General features: G+C 43.4%; 1 protein-coding gene across 1 annotated transcript in view; it reads left to right on the top strand.

Annotated features, from left to right (window-relative positions):
• Positions 1-15,877, top strand: part of ATM (ATM serine/threonine kinase) — a 111,929-nt gene that overhangs the window by 164 nt on the left and 95,888 nt on the right. Inside the window, exons 2-5 of the mRNA XM_045018371.1 lie at positions 6,978-7,078; positions 7,160-7,272; positions 10,313-10,458; positions 12,223-12,387. Coding sequence (XP_044874306.1) covers positions 7,007-7,078; positions 7,160-7,272; positions 10,313-10,458; positions 12,223-12,387 — 496 coding nt within the window. The 5' untranslated portion in view covers positions 6,978-7,006. The remainder of the gene's footprint in view (positions 1-6,977; positions 7,079-7,159; positions 7,273-10,312; positions 10,459-12,222; positions 12,388-15,877) is intronic.

Raw genomic sequence — 15,877 nt, 5'->3', positions numbered from 1 at the left:
GAGTCTGAGCTCAGATACTGGGGCTGCCTTGGTCCCCGGGGCCTACCGGCACCCGGCCACCTGTCGCCCTGCGCCCTCCGCCCCGGATCTGGGGGTCCCCAGCCGCCTCTCAGCCGTCTCCCCCTCCACCCCCGGGCACCTCTCAGCCGTCTCCCCATCCACCCCCGGGCACCTCTCAGCCGTCTCCCCCTCCACCCCCGGGCACCTCTCAGCCGTCTCCCCATCCACCCCCGGGCACCTCTCAGCCGTCTCCCCCTCCACCCCCGGGCGCCTCTCAGCCGTCTCCCCCTCCACCCCCGGGCACCTCTCAGCCGTCTCCCCGCAACCGCCACCCCCAGCTGCTTCTTCCCCGCCGTCTCCCCCTCCACCCCCGGGCACCTCTCAGCCGTCTCCCCCTCCACCCCCGGGCACCTCTCAGCCGTTTCCCCCTCCACCCCCACCCCCCAGCTGCTTCTCAGCCCTCTCCCCGCCCCCTTTCCCTCCGGCCATCTCTCAACCTTCTCCCTCTCAGTCGTCTCCCCGCCCCCCACCTCTCAGCCCTCTGCCGCCTCCCCGCCGGCCGCCTCTCAGCCCCCTCCCCATCCCCCCTCCGGCCACCTCTCAGCCGTCTCCCCGCCCCCACCTCCCTCTCGGCTGTCTCCCTGCCTCCCCCCGCCCCCTCCACCTAAAGGCAGTCTCCCTGCCTCGCCCCTCCCACTTCCCCTCCTGGCCATCTCCCCCCCCCACCCCCCCCCCACCTCACAGCCGTCTCCCCCAGACCATGTGGCCTCACCAATACCAAATAGAGGGGAATAATCACTTCCCTCGATCTGCTGGAAATGCTCCTACTAATGCAGCCCAATATGCTGTTAGCCTTCTTGGCAGCAAGGGCACACTGCTGACTCATCTCCAGCTTCTCGTCCACTGTAATCCCCAGGCCCTTTTCTGCAGAACAGCTGCTTAGCCAATTGGTCCCCAGCCTGTAGCAGTGCATGGGATTCTTCTGTCCTAAGTGCAGGACTCTGCACTTGTCCTTGTTGAACCTCAACCGATTTCTTTTGGCCCAATCCTCCAATTTATCTAGGTCACTCTGGACCCTATCCCTACCCTCCAGTCTATCTACCTCTCCCCCCAGTTTAGTGTAATCTGCGAACTTGCTGAGGGTGCAGTCCATCCCATCATCCAAATCGTTAATAGATGTTAAACAAAACTAGCCCCAGGATCAACCTGTGGGGCACGCTGCAGGATCGACCCAGGAGGCTGCCAACTAGACATTGAGCTGTTGATCACTACCTGTTGAGCCCAACAATCTAGCCAGCTTTCCATCCACCTTATAATCTATTCATCCAATCCATACTTTTTTAATTTGATGGCAAGAATATTGTGGGAGACAGTATCAGAAGGTTTTGCTAAAGTCCAGATATATCACATCCACTGCTTTCGACATATCCACGGAGCTAGTTATCTCATCATAGAAAGCAATCAGATTGGTCAGGCATGACTTGACCTTGATGAATCCATGTTGACTGTTCCTGATCACCTTCCTCTTCTCCAAGTGCTTCAAAATGGTTTTACTTGAGGACCTGCTCCATGATTTTTCCAGGGACTGAGGTCAGGTTGACCGGTCTGTCGTTCCCCTGGTTCTCCTTCTTCCCTTTTTTAAAGATGGGCACTATCTTTGCCTTTTTCCAATCGTCCGGGACCTCCCCCGATCACCACGAGTTTTCAAAGATAATGTCCAATGGCTCTGCAATCACATCAGCCAATTCCCTCAGCACCCTCGTATGCATTAGATCTGGACCCAGGGACTTGTACATTTCCAGCTTTTCTAAATAGTCCTTAACCTCTTCTTTCACCACTGAGGGCTGCTCACCTCCTCCCCATCTATCTTGCCCAGGACAGCAGCGTGGGAGCTGACCTTGTCTGTGAAGACTGAGGCAAAAAAAGCATGGAGTACTTCAGGTTTTTCCACATCATCTGTCACTAGTTGCCTTCCCCATTCGCTAAGGGTCCCACGCTTTCCTTGACCTTTTTCTTATTGCTAACATACCTGTAGAAACCCTTCTTGTTACCCTTCACATCCCTTACTAGCTGCAATTCCAGTTGTTTCGGCCTTCCTGATTACACCCCTGCATGCTCAAGCAATATTTTTATACTCCTCCCTAACCATTAATCCTGTGGAGTCAAGCTGGGATCTGAGAATTAAGATGAGTTTTTTCCCTCCCATGAGCATGGTCTCTGATAAAGCTTCTGCAGATCAAACTAGACTCCCAGTCACACTGATGCAAATCCTTCTTTTCAGGGAGGTTACGCAGGTAAAACTGAGGATAGATTTGCCCCTGCACTCAGAATTTAGTTCTGTTCATGCACAGAACCACAACAGAATCAAGCTCACTCTGCTGTAGTTGGGCTGGTGTGGAGGTTGGGAGGTTAGCAAGTAAAAAGTGCTAAAACCCTGTATTTGTTACCAGAGGAAGCAGAATGCACTCTGAATACAAAACAAGGAGCAGATCTGATGTGTATTCACTAGCCCACCACAGCATATGAACACTGCCTAAGTATTTAAAATAAAATAAAATAATGTTTCTGGCTCTCTTTCTTCCTGGCCTATAGGACAAAGAGACTGATCTGTTTATTAGGTTTTCTGATGTATAGCATACATATGAAAACTTTATTGTGGGACTGCTAACTTGAAGAAATTAGTTTTGCATTCTTATGGCACATAAGCACATCTTCCATGCAAATCTAGGGCACCCACGAAAGACACACGAAAGACCACGTTGTCTACTGGCCAAATGCTTGATGATAACAGCTATACATGTACACAGCCATTGCATTCCTTGTTTTTCTAGTCTCTTTGATAGGTAGTGCCCTAGCAATAAGCTATTTCTATCAAATTCATGGTCCATTTTGGTCAATTTCCTCAGTCAGCCACCATCGCTGTCCGGCTACCCAGTTCTGAAGGCAGCAGCGCAGAAGTAAGGATGGCACAGGTACGGTATTGCCACTCTTACTTCTGCGCTGCTGGCAGGGTGCTGCCTTCAGCGCTGGGCAGCTGGCCAACGGCCGCCATTCTCCAGGCACTCAGCTCTGTAGGCAGCGCAGAAGTGAGGGTAACAATACCGTGACGCCCCCTAAAATAACCTTATGACCCCCCTGCAACTTTCTTTTGAGTCAGGACCCCCAATTTGAGAAATGCTGGTCTCCCCCTGTGAAATCTGTATAGTATAGAGTAAAAGCGCACACAAGACCAGATTTCACGGGGCGGAGACAAGATTTCATGGTCCGTGACACGATTTTCATGGCCATGAATTTAGTAGGGCCCTATTTATTGCTCAAGTTCACCGGCAACAGGAACCTACGGTAGTGCAACTTTATTTGTAGCCTCAGGTTACAGGAAAAGGTCAGTCAAAGGTTGAATTTTAGAACTCTGATTTAGCCTGCGTACAGCTCTGTTCTAATGCATTCTTTGTTTTGAGTCTTCCCTGTTTAAGTCAATGTGAGAAAATTATTACTTATCAATCTGAAATTAGGCAGCATCTGGTTTTACAATTTCTACAAATTCTTTTAGACTTGTGCCTTTTTTTTTTAAATAGTGTACAAATATTAAACATGAAACATCTCAAAGGATAAAATGTAAGTTTTGTTTTTCAAATCAAAACAATTGCAAAGTGAGAGGCTGTTTGAAAGAATATTTGTCAGATCTTGCTTTATCTGAACAAACTGTTTTTCTGTTCCAGCTTGTATTAAGTGGTGTGTTAGAGTTTCTTTCTAGTAATTCTTAATTTCTGTTTATTACATATTTAATATAGTAATGACCGTAACATAATGCTAAATATGAGGCAAAGTATTTAAATGCCAGGAAATTCCAAGTGACACAGTGTTTTCTAAATTCTTTCTTTTTCTAAATCTAAATTTCTAATCTTTTTTAAAAACAGGTCTTTCTTAAACCGAAGACCAATGAAAACGTGTTCATGGTTTTTTAAAAAAACATTCCAATAATAATTGCCTTCAAACAAATACAATATTACAAATATTGTAATCTAAACATTGCTTCATTACGAACTTCAAACAAAAATTGACAATAAATAACTGTGAAATTGATTAAAGACTAAATGCATTTTCATTGCCTAAATTCAGGAGATAAAAAGTAAACAAACAAGATAAATAGTGAAACATAACTTGAATTTTCATAGTTGTTTCAGTAATCTGTGATATTGTGATATTCATACAGACGCTCCCCGGGTTACACAGACCCGACTTATGCAAATCCGCACTTACGGAAAAAGTTCCGTAAGCTAGAAAGTTCTGTGTGTTGTTTTTTGCGTAATGGTCGGGTATACGTTCCTGACTTAAACAAAATTTGAGTTACGCAAGGCGTTCCAGAATGGAATGCTTGCTGAAGTCGGGGAGCGTCTGTATTAGTAACAAGAAGTTAGTTTACATCTGACTTAAATTGACTGTCTTTTCAAAGTTTTTCTACTGCAATGTTATGGTTGCTACGTTGCACTTCCTGTATATTTTGCAATAAGTATTAGGAACATAGGAATTGCCATAGTGGACTAGGCCAGCAGTCCATGTAGTCCAGTATTATGTCTCTGAACAGTGATCATTCAGAGAAGAGTCTAAGAAACTCTGTGGTGGACAATTATGGAATAACATGGTCATAAGAGGAGTAGAGTTGAGAAAATCATTGATTTTTGTTGCTAGCGCCCATCATTTAGTGATTGGTTTATGTTCAGAAGCATGAGGGTTATATCATTTTTAAAAACCTATGTAATATAACTGGACTTTTGCATTATCCATGTAAATGCCTAATCTGTAAGAGGTCGTAGCTTGAACGTATTGAGGGAAAGTTTGGAGAAAAGAGTTTTGCATTTCATTCTGAAAGTGGTTGGGTCTGTGATAATTCCTGAGGGAGTGAGTTACATTATCTAATCCGATGTTTGGAAGTTCTGCCTCCTCTATTGGTTGAAGATTTTATTATTATAGTACAATATAGCTGTCATGGCAGTTCATGATCATAGAGGGAGAGACAGAGGCTATGTCTTGGGAAGCTAGGGCCAACAGTATGGAGGGCTTTGAATATCAGGACGGAGACCATGAATTGGATGCTGTATTTATCAGGAGCCAGTGCAAAGTCGAGCACTAAGGTGATATGTTCATCAGTGACTCATGTTACCTAATAGAAAGCTGCTGAACGGCCTGGTTAAGTTGTCAGAATCCAACAAAATGTGTTTTAATACGCCCATATGTAAGGTTATACATCTAGGAAAAAGGAATGCAAATTATTTCTACAAGATTGGAGAAGCTGTTGGAAAGCAGTGACTCAGAGAAGGTCGTAGGTGTCATTGTGGATAATTGCCTCAACATGGTCTCTCTGTGTAATGCTGTGGCAAAAAGAATGAATGCAATCCTTGGATGTATAAAAAGTGGACTATTAAGTAAAAATAAGGAAGTGTTCTTGCCTCTGTACTTAGCATTGCTAAGATCACTACTGTTATATTGTCTAATTTTGGTGTCCACACTTCAAGAAGGATGTGGCAATGTGGGACAGAGTTCAAAGGAAGGCCATAAAAATGATCCAGTGTCTGGAAAAGAAGTCTGATGGCTTGAGGTGTAAGGAGCTCAACTTCAGAGCTGAGCATTTTTTTGTTGTTGAATAATTAATTTGCTGAAAAATGCATTTGTGAGAGGCACCAAAACTTTGTGAATTTGGGTCGAATTCAGCAAAAAAAATTTGCCCCCAAAAGCCTTGAATTTTTTTCAGAAGTGTCAAAACAAAACATTTTGGCATTTTCTAAACTACCCATTTCAATATTTAAAAAAAAAATCAACATTTTCAAAACATTTTGTTTGACCCAACCAAAATTTTTCTACTTGCTTGTTTTGCGAGAAAAACATAATTCAGTTTCAGTTTGAAATGAATATGTGGCTCAGGAAGGCCAGGTCAGTGTTAATAGGATGGAGCACAATATTCTGGCTAGTCACAGAGGGAGGTGGGCATTTTTTCCTGCCATGGCTATTTGGGCATCCTGTGGTATTGAGTCCAAAAGGACCCCGAGGCTGCAAATTTAACAGTCTGGTGGTAGATGCTCTTGATAGAGGGGGATGTCATAGAGGAGGAAAGTGTTTTCAAAATGGTTCCCTTTTCCTGCCAGCACTACCTTAGTCTTGCCTTGGCTGAGCTTTAAACGGCTTCTGATTTGGGGCTGAGTGCTGAGAGATGGAGCTATTTCTGTCCTCCAAAAGAGCTGTAGAGCTAGGTGTCATCTGTTCATTTTTGATGCTTTGGTCTGTGTTGTCTGCCCAGCTCTCACTTCTCTATATGTCAGGACAGAAGTCAGAGAGTATGTCTACAGAACAAAGAGAAACCCGCGGCTGGCCCATGCTAGCCAACTTGGGATGTAGGGCTGTTTCATTGCTGTGTAGACTTTCCGTGGTCCGGCGAAGAGTTGAGCTCTGGGACCCTCCCGCCTGCAGGGCTCCAGCCTTCGCTCAGAAGTCTACACAGCAATGAGACAGCTCTGCAGTCTGAGCCCCGTGAGCCTGAGTCAGCTGGCAGGGCTAGCCACAGATTTTTTTTTCCTGTGTAAACATACCCACAGTCATATGAGGTGGCCCTCGTTGTTGTCAATTGTTCCATAACAACTAGTTGTGAGAATGTGTTACATTCTTGTAATGAGAGTATTTCTGATTCTACTTGTCTTGTTCTTGATGGCCCACAAGACCAATCCAGGTGCTGGTGATCCTCTCTGTGAAATAAAACATAAATTTTAAAAATACCTATGCATGTAAGACAGGATGACCACAATTATGAACTGAAAGCAATTAAAATATCAAAACACTTCAGGTAACATTTTTTAAAAAGACTTAAAATTGAAGCTAGATCCCACTTTGCATTGCATTTCCTATCTTTTAAGCAGGTTGGCTAGCTACAGTAGTAAGGCAGTTTATTTCATAATTAGAATACTGATTGTCTTTACTTCCATTTACAGATGCAAATTATCTGCTGCTAAACTGAGCCATGAGTCTGGTGCTACATGAGCTGCTTGTTTGCTGCCGTCAACTTGAAAATGACAAAATTACAGAGCGAAGGGTAATTAAAATCCTTTTTTTGTATGTAAAACAGTGGAGTGGATGCATAATAAATAACCTTTTTCCTGAAATACATTTTCAGAAAGAAGTTGAAAAATTCAAACGTCTCATCCGTGATTCTGAAACAATTAACCAATTGGATCGTAATTCTGACTCTAAACAAGGAAAACAACTGAACTGGGATGCTGTATTTAGGTATCATTTTTGTCTAAATTGCCATCTTTCTCACTGTACAAAACAGCACTGTTTTGTTTCATAGTTTATCAGGTCAACACCAATATTTTTCCTAGATCTGCAGATTGAATTCAGAATCTGATTTGCCTGTCTGTAAATAAGAAATGTCTTAAAAGATTTTAAATTTACATATTTTTCAAGATAGTCACAAAAAGAAAGTGAAATGGCTCAGTGTAACAGTTACCAGTTGCAGAGGATACTAAGGCCTGGTCACACCATGCTTCAATGCTAGTGGAAACTTGTTTAAATAAGGATGATTGCTAGTGTAGTTATTGTTAGTCACCTGTTCAGATTTTATCTTACAATAAGTACTAACTTTACATTACTTTTTTTTCTAATAAATATTTTCAGTTTGTGTCCAGCTTTCAATTTCCAGTTCTTTGAACATATATATATAGTATATATAGTATGGACTATACTTATGGTGTAGATATCTTATTAGAAACCTATGTTTTTAATCAGTCCTTTGAACTAGGATAGCTGAATTGTGGCTCTTGGGCCAAAGGAGTTATACTGTATGGTCTGTGGAGGCTCTCATATTTACTATGGAATCTGTTCTTACTCCTGAGGGAATTTTGCACCAAAAAATTAAATATTCTGTGCCAGAAAAAGTCTGTGCACAATATTTTAAAATTCTGCAATTTTTTTTGTCAATAAATAAATGTAGAGGCTCCAGCATGGCAATGGGGAGCACAGGCGTCTGGCTGAACGGAGTAGGGAGATCACCATGCAGCCCCCATCCCAGGACATGGACCTGGCAATGAGGCTGCACAAAGCAAGGGCCAGGCTGCCCCAGAAACACCCTGGGGCCCTACCTCTCTGTGCCAGCTGCACCAAGTGTGGGCAGGCAGGCTTAGCCTGGCAGGATCCAAGTGTAGAGGAGCTTAGTGGGGGGGATCCAAGTGTGGGGTGAAAAAGTTCTGCGTGGGGCAATCTGGGTGTAGGCAGCTCCATGGAGGGTCAGGGAGCAGGTAGGATCTGGATGCCCAGGGGCTCATTGGGAGGGGTCTGTGTGCAGGGGCAATGGGACTCTGCAGGAGGGTCTTGGTGAAGGTAGTTGGGGCTCAGCAGGGTGTGTCTGGGTTTGCGGGATGGGGCTCAGCGGGGGGATCTGGGGGAGGGGGCTCAGTGAGGGATTCTGGATGCTGGGGAGCAGGGCTTGGTGGGGTGGAGGTCTGGGTGCATATGGTTGGGGCTCAGTGGGATGGGGTCCAGGTGCAGGCTGCTCATCGGGATGGTCCAGGTGCATAGAACCACCTGGACCATAGAGGGTGGGGCTTGTCAGGGTGCGGGTTCAAGTGTGGGTAGCTCAACAGGGGGTGGTTTGGGTGAAGGGATTGGGCTTTCGGGGGGGGTTGGGTGCGGAAGGGGCAGCCCACATGGGGCCATCTGGATGCACGGGGTTTGGGTGTTTGGGAGAGTAGCTCCCGTTTAGTGATCCCTCCCCCCACGGCTGAGGAGTGTTGGGGGCTGGAAAGGGATGTGTGCAGAGCCGGGGGAAGCTTTCTAGGGGTAGGTCTGCCTTGGCCCTGCCATTCCATGCAAGGGAAGTGCGCTTCTCCCCCACTTCCAGCCCAGCTGGGGCTAGCAGCTGAGCCCAGCACAGGGTAGGAGCCACCAGCCAGGTCATCCCCAGCCCTGGGTGGGGCTGGAGCTAGCTGGCATGGGGCTCAGTGGGGGTGTCTTGAGGGATCTGGATGCATGGGGGTTGGGTGGATGGGGAGTGGGTCTGACCCAGCACTGGCAGGAGATCCCCAGCCACCTGTGATTTACTTCTCCACTGGCTGCTCTGGGTGCCCGAAACGATGCGCCCATGCTGCTGGGAAGGGATGCGTGATCATTTTTGTGGCTTTCTTTTGCTTCCCTGTCAGAAAATCATTTTTCTGCTGGGAAGCAAATAAATCGGTAGGGGACATGAATTCTGGATGTGAACAGTGGTGCAGAATTCCCCTAGGACTGCTGTTCTATATATTCTGCGGGTTGCATCTTAATCTTCCATTGAGAGGAAAATGGAACATAGCATGATGTGCTTGTCATTATATATAAGTGGCACTTCCATATTAAAAATCAGTGTCTGATGTCTGCTTCTATACATGCATACATGCATCTAAACTATACATCTAAACTAAGCTTCAGGTGTATTTCTACCGTGTAATATAACAATCAAAAAGATTTTTATATTACTATCTTCTGTTACTTTTGCTATGACTAACACAAAAATGGTTTACACTAGAAGAAAACAAAGATGCAGACGCTAAACCAAGTAAATATTGCATATCAGAAAATCAGTGATGTAATTATGAAAAATTTGAACATACACTTGTAGTACATCTAATACAAACTAATAGTCTATTTACACTACATATTCACTCTTAGTCATATGATACTGTTCTCAGAACAGTACATGATTAACCCCCCTTCTCTCCCCATTAAAATTAACGGAAGTCATGCATCTTTTTCAAGGAATAATTTAAAAATATTCAGTCAAAAACATGCTGTGGAGTCTGATATGAAGCTCATTTATTTAGAAAGAATTCAAGTTTTTCTTCATTATGAACAATAAACAGTACTTTTTAATATGCTGTGCTATAGTAGTTATACATATTTGTTGTAACATGAATAATAGATGCATATCAGTATATATATATTTTTAATCACTTACTTTATGCTCAGCACTAAACATATTTTAGAGGAAGATAGACTTCTTACCCCAGTATCAGAGGGATAGCCGTGTTAGTCTTTGCTGCTTTCTTACCCCAGGTAGCTTAAAATCTAAATAGATAAAATAATTCAGACACAAAATGTACTAGATAATCAGTTCTTGTCACTATCTGCTAGCTATTTCCATTAGATTTACACCAGTAATATATACCTGTGTGTGTTAATTGTTTCAGAAAAAAAATTGCTAAACTGGTGCCTGGATTTTAAATTTCAACAATGTTTATGCATTTTATTTTAATCAGTTCTGATTCTGACAAATACCCATTTTGTATTTTTGAAGGTTTCTGCAGAAATACATCCTGAAAGAAACTGACAGTATCAGATTGGCAAAACCAAATGTATCTGCCTCAACACAAGCTTCCAGGCAGAAAAAGATGCAAGAGATCAGCGGTTTGGTCAAATACTTCATTAGATGTGCTAATAAAAGTTAGTAATTTATATATCCACATATAATTATAGATCTTTTACTGCTTTACTGTAAGATTCAACTGTTTATTCTGAACCAGGTGTGACATGCTATTTTAAAATATTCAGGGACCATGGTTATGAATTAGTGCTTATTTTTCTTGAATGTCTCAGTGAACCTTTTTCATTGGTGTTAGAAGTTATAGATGGAAAATTTGTATTAGTTCATCTCTCCGTGGTAGTATAGAATTGTTTCTTCACCTGCAGTGTAATTGTAGTGCTTTGTATAGTCTACTTGTTTACTGAGCACTCACGGTGTGGACTGTGCTTGTACAAAGCATAGAGGAAAACATGATTTGAGGCAGAATTTTCAAGTGATAAGGTTTCTGCCAATTTCCTTGGGAAGCTATTCAATAACCCAAGTACCCTCACCAGCAGAAAGGTTTTGCTGACAGCCTGAATTGTCGTTTTATGAATTATATCCCATTTCTCCTAGTTATACCTCTGGACAGTCCTAGACAATTCCTCATCTTTCAAATGCCTGTAAAAGGGTGTGTTGACCACTTAGTTATCATCTAACAAAATTATGTAGTTCTGTTCATCTTTCCTCATCAGTTAAGCTCTCCAAAGTAAAATATGTGTCTCACACTGTCTATAGTCCCTCCAATTTGTTTACATCTTTCTCATATTGAGAAGCCCAGAACTGAACATAGTATTCAAGTACAGACTCACCAGAACCTTGTAGATGGGGACTATCGCTTCTCTGCAGCCCAAAATCACATTTAGCTTTTTGCTGCCAGGTTGCATTGGAAGCTCATCTACTTTGGTTGCATCATCATCCTTATGTTTCTTTCAGCATAACTCCAAGTTTTTTCCCTCCATTAAATATTGAGACTCCTATATGTGTTAGCACAGTGGTTCTCAACCAGGGGTCTGAGGCCCCCTAGGGGGCCGCAAGCAGGTTTCAAGGAGTCCACCAAAATAAACCAGATAGCAGGGCCTGCGTTAAGAGTCACAGGGGCCCAGGAAGAAAGCCAAAGCCAGAGCCTGAGCCCCACCGTGCGGGGCTGAAGCCCGAACCCTGCCGCATGGGGCTTTAGCTAAAGTCCAAGCAACATAGCTTTGTGGGGCCCCGGGCAATTGCCCTGCTTGCTGCCTCCTAACACCCGCCCTAGCTTTTAATCTACTTGATATGCAGAAAAACTTGTTGTGGCACAGGTGAGCCATGGAGGTCTTATAGCATGTTTGGGGGAGGGGGGGGACGGGAGGGGGCAGAAAGAAAAAGGTTGAGAACCCCTGTCTTAGCATGCATTTTTTCAGCTGAATATCACTTTCATTTCATGCTAATATTCTAAAACCTCAGAATCCCTTTGTGTTATTTCTCTGTTCATTGGTGCTTGTGAATGTAACCACTGTATGGCTTATCCCTTTTTTCAGACCACCACAGTCTTTTAGGTAAATTCATTATTAGAAAGGGTTTCTTTAAAAACAAGGGCATTAACAAAAACAGATAGAAATTGCAATGTGATCTGTCATATACAGAGAAGATGCTATATGTGCGTTATTCCTAATATTTCCAAAAAAAAGTTGCAAGCTACAAGAAAATTACTTCAAATATTTGTTGGTAGTGGAAGAATACAATGGGAGGAAATACACTGTAACTTTGAGATAAATATGGTAATGTTCAGATTTTATGAATTCACTAATTCTAATCTTGGCTTCATTATTCAATACTTGGTTTAATTAAAAAGCCCATGTTTGTACCTCCTGCTATTTTCTGCATAGGAGCACCCAGATTAAAATGTCAGGAGCTTCTGAATTATGTCATGGACATAGTGAAAGATGCATCAAGTTGTGCTGTTTATGGAGCTGACTGTAGTAGCATACTACTAAAGGATGTTCTTTCAGTGAGGAAATACTGGTGTGAGATATCTAAGCAACAGTGGTCAGGTTAGTATATAACACTTCTGTTTCAATAATGTCTGTTTACAAACATGTATTTCCTAGTATAGAAATGTGTTTAGGCATCTTATTGTTATTTACTGTTTGTTGTTGTTATTATTTATTTGTATGTCAGTAGTACTAAGAGGCCCTGTTGTATGAGGCACTGTACAAATATATAGTAGAAATAGCCTCTACCCAAAGACTTTACAATTGAAGTAGACAAGACAAAGGGGCAGGGGTGGATGTTACAGTGTTATTCCTCTATTATTATCTGTTATTCTATGTAGGTTAACTTGTATACGGAGAACAATGACTCAATCAAATCAATTTTAATGTCCAGTGTATTATTGAGACTATATTGGCTGGTGTGGTTCATGTATTACCAGTGAGTATTATTACCTGTATTATGGTAATATCCAAAAATCCCAACCATGTGCAGACCCCTTTGTACTAGGCCCTGTGCAGACATATAGTAAGGGATAGACCTGAAGAACTTGGAGTCTAAGAAGACCAAAAAATAAAAAAAAGGCTGAAGGGATGGGGAATGTGATAGAACATAAAAGCAGTGCTCCATGACATTTGACACATGAAAGATGGAGGAGGGGGACATCATAATTTCTGAATTAATACAAAAGTGCTGCCCATGGCAGCCCCTCAGCCTGCTCATTATCAGTTGGCAGATTGGAAGAAATCCTTCCTCTGTATAGTGCTCAGCATATTCCTTTAAATCCCTAAGCACCACAGAAGAAGTTGTACTTGAAAGATTTGACGGAGAGGATGGGGGTAGATATTGCATGCATAAATGTAGAAGAAAGTTCAGAAACAGTTGCACTACTGGGAAAGTGCCTAGGGGTTAGAGATGTCATACTTGAGAAAAGCACTACGTAAAATCATATTCTGAACTGTAGCTTGAAGGAAATTGGTATAATTTCAGACAAAAAAGACAAAACAAAGAGTTGGGATTGCTGATATACTCCATCCAACAGATGCTTTTGGTCTTGTTTTGATTAAAAATATCCACACATAGATATTGAACATAAGAACCTAAGAGCTGCCATACTGCATCAGACCTGTAGTCCATCTAGACCAGTATCCTATCTCCAACCAGAGGCGGATTAATACGGGGACCCCGTAAAATTGGGTACCCAAGAAACAGGTGGCAGAAGCTGTTTGTGGGGGAGGGGTGAAAGCCCCGAGCCCCGGCAGAAGCCATAGGGTGGGCAGAAGCCCTGAGCACTGGCAGAAATTGTGGGACAGGCAGTGGGAAGCCCCTAGCCCTGGCAGATGCTGCTGGGCAGAAGCCCGAGGTCAGGTGCCCCAGCTGCCTTGGTGGCAGAAGCCATGGCGCTGAAGCCTCAAGTCCCACCCCCCGCCCCCACCCTCGTGGTACAGTTTTTAATACCGAGGGACGCAATGCCAGGTCTCCAGTTTTTGACTGGAAAGTCCAGTTGAAAAGGAGGCCTGGCAGTGTCCGGTCAGCAATGCTGACCGGACGCTAAAAGTCTGGTTACTGGAGTAACTGAAATCAGCCTCCCCACCGAGAGGGTGGGAAGAGCAGCAGCTGCTGCTGAAGCCTGGAAGAGCTGCTCAGCTGCTGACAAAAAGAACTGTCTGGCTCCCGGATCCAGTTCCAGACATTCCGGCGGAGAGGTAGGTACCCCGATTTGCCCAGCCCCTTGCTCCACGGACCAATACCACCACCCGCCCTGCTGTGCCCTGATTTGAGGAAGGTGCACTTATGGGGTTTCGAAGTGGGAGCGACAGAGGTTGACTCATGTCTCAAACCATGAAGGTTCATAACCTTTTAAATATCCCCTCCACCAGGCTCTCACACATGTACAGATACTTGGCACTCCACCAAGATGAACAGAGTAAAATTGTCACTCATCTCCAACATGGCTGGGTCCCCACATGATGCAGGAGAGTGGAGCATGCTTTGAAGATGCGACTGAGGATATCATTACAGCAACAAACCTAAGAAATTAAAAAGTCCAAGAACTCCCTCCCCCAATCCATTTCTCTCACTAATTAATTGTCAGTATTTTTTGTACCAAAGCAACTTCTTTAACCTCTTTTGCTTGTTTCAGCTTTTTCCTAGCACTCCTGCTTAATGCTGATCCATAGTGTGGATTTCATAAACAAATTTAGTGGCGGTAAGTTTTTTTTTTTACTGTCAATTCTAATGAACATGGTTGATACCTAACCAATCACATAGCAAGTCATTTGCCTGTTGCAGCAGGTATTATTTGAAAAGACAAACTTCTGTTTGGAACATTTAATGACTTGCTATGTGATTGGTTAGGTACCAACCATGTCCATTAGAATTGACAGTAAAAAAAAAAAAAAACTTACCGCCACTAAATTTGTTTATGAAATCCACACTATGGATCAGCATTAAGCAGGAGTGCTAGGAGAAAGCTGAAACAAGCAAAAGAGGTTAAAGAAGTTGCTTTGGTACAAAAAATACTGACAATAAATCAATACGTCAAGGAGAGAGTGAAAGGAGAAACAGTGGACAAGCTGACAAGGTTTGTTCAGCAGACACTCTTACTGGCAATGGAGGCCTTGGCCTTCAAGAAGAGGAAAGTACAGATCAGGATCTGCGTGAGGCAGGCAAGCTGGGACTGAATTATGCTGATGAGACACGTTCAGTACAAGCAGATGAATTTAGCAGTGATCCTGCGTTGTGGGATAACACTGATGAAAGTTTCAGGAATTTTTGGATTGCTATGAGTTCAGCTGCCTGTCCAAAAAAATATATATATATAAAAAAAAAAAATTCTGTGCTTCTGCTTGGGTGATTGGAGGGAAGACACATTTGCTGTCTGAAGATCTGTTCTCTTTTCAGCTGCACAATGGTGAATCTGTTATGTGGCATTGGCTTATTTACTCACCGTCTCCTGGAAATGTTTACTGCTTTGCCTGCAAACTTCTTTCAACCAAAACACATGCCTTTATCGAAGGTTTCAATAATTGGAAACACCCTGAATGTCTTTCTGAAAGTGAGAAAAACTTGGACCACCGAAATTGTATCCTTACACGGATATGGCATGCAAAGGCAGTTGATAGGGACCTAGTTCAGCAGTTTCAGGCAGAGTGTCAGTACTGGAGAGATGTCCTTAAGCATGTTGTAGCAGTTATTAAGTTCTTAAGTGAGTGCGGACTCGCATTCCATAGCCACAAAGAGCTGTTAGGGTCACCACATAATGGTAACGATTTGGGGATTTTGGAGCTGATTGCTCATTTGATTCATTTTTGGCAGATCACTGAATTTTAGTGCTGGTGGAAAATGAATTTGCAATTTTAACACTGAACAGAAGAATAGCCCAGCTGTACCATTAGGAGAGTAGGACCCTGGAGCCAGCTGCTTGGGCAGCCCTGGGGTCAGCCACACTGGCCCCTACAGAAGTCACGGAGGTCACAGAAAGTCACGGAATCCGTGACTTCCGCCACCTCTGTGACAGACACGGATCTCTAATTACTGTATAATGCATAT

The sequence above is a fragment of the Mauremys mutica genome, chromosome 1 (assembly GCF_020497125.1).
Source record: "Mauremys mutica isolate MM-2020 ecotype Southern chromosome 1, ASM2049712v1, whole genome shotgun sequence".
In the NCBI taxonomy this organism is placed as follows: Eukaryota; Metazoa; Chordata; order Testudines; family Geoemydidae; genus Mauremys; species Mauremys mutica.
Note: the sequence above shows the minus strand (reverse complement) of the source record. Positions and strands in the feature narration are given on the sequence as shown.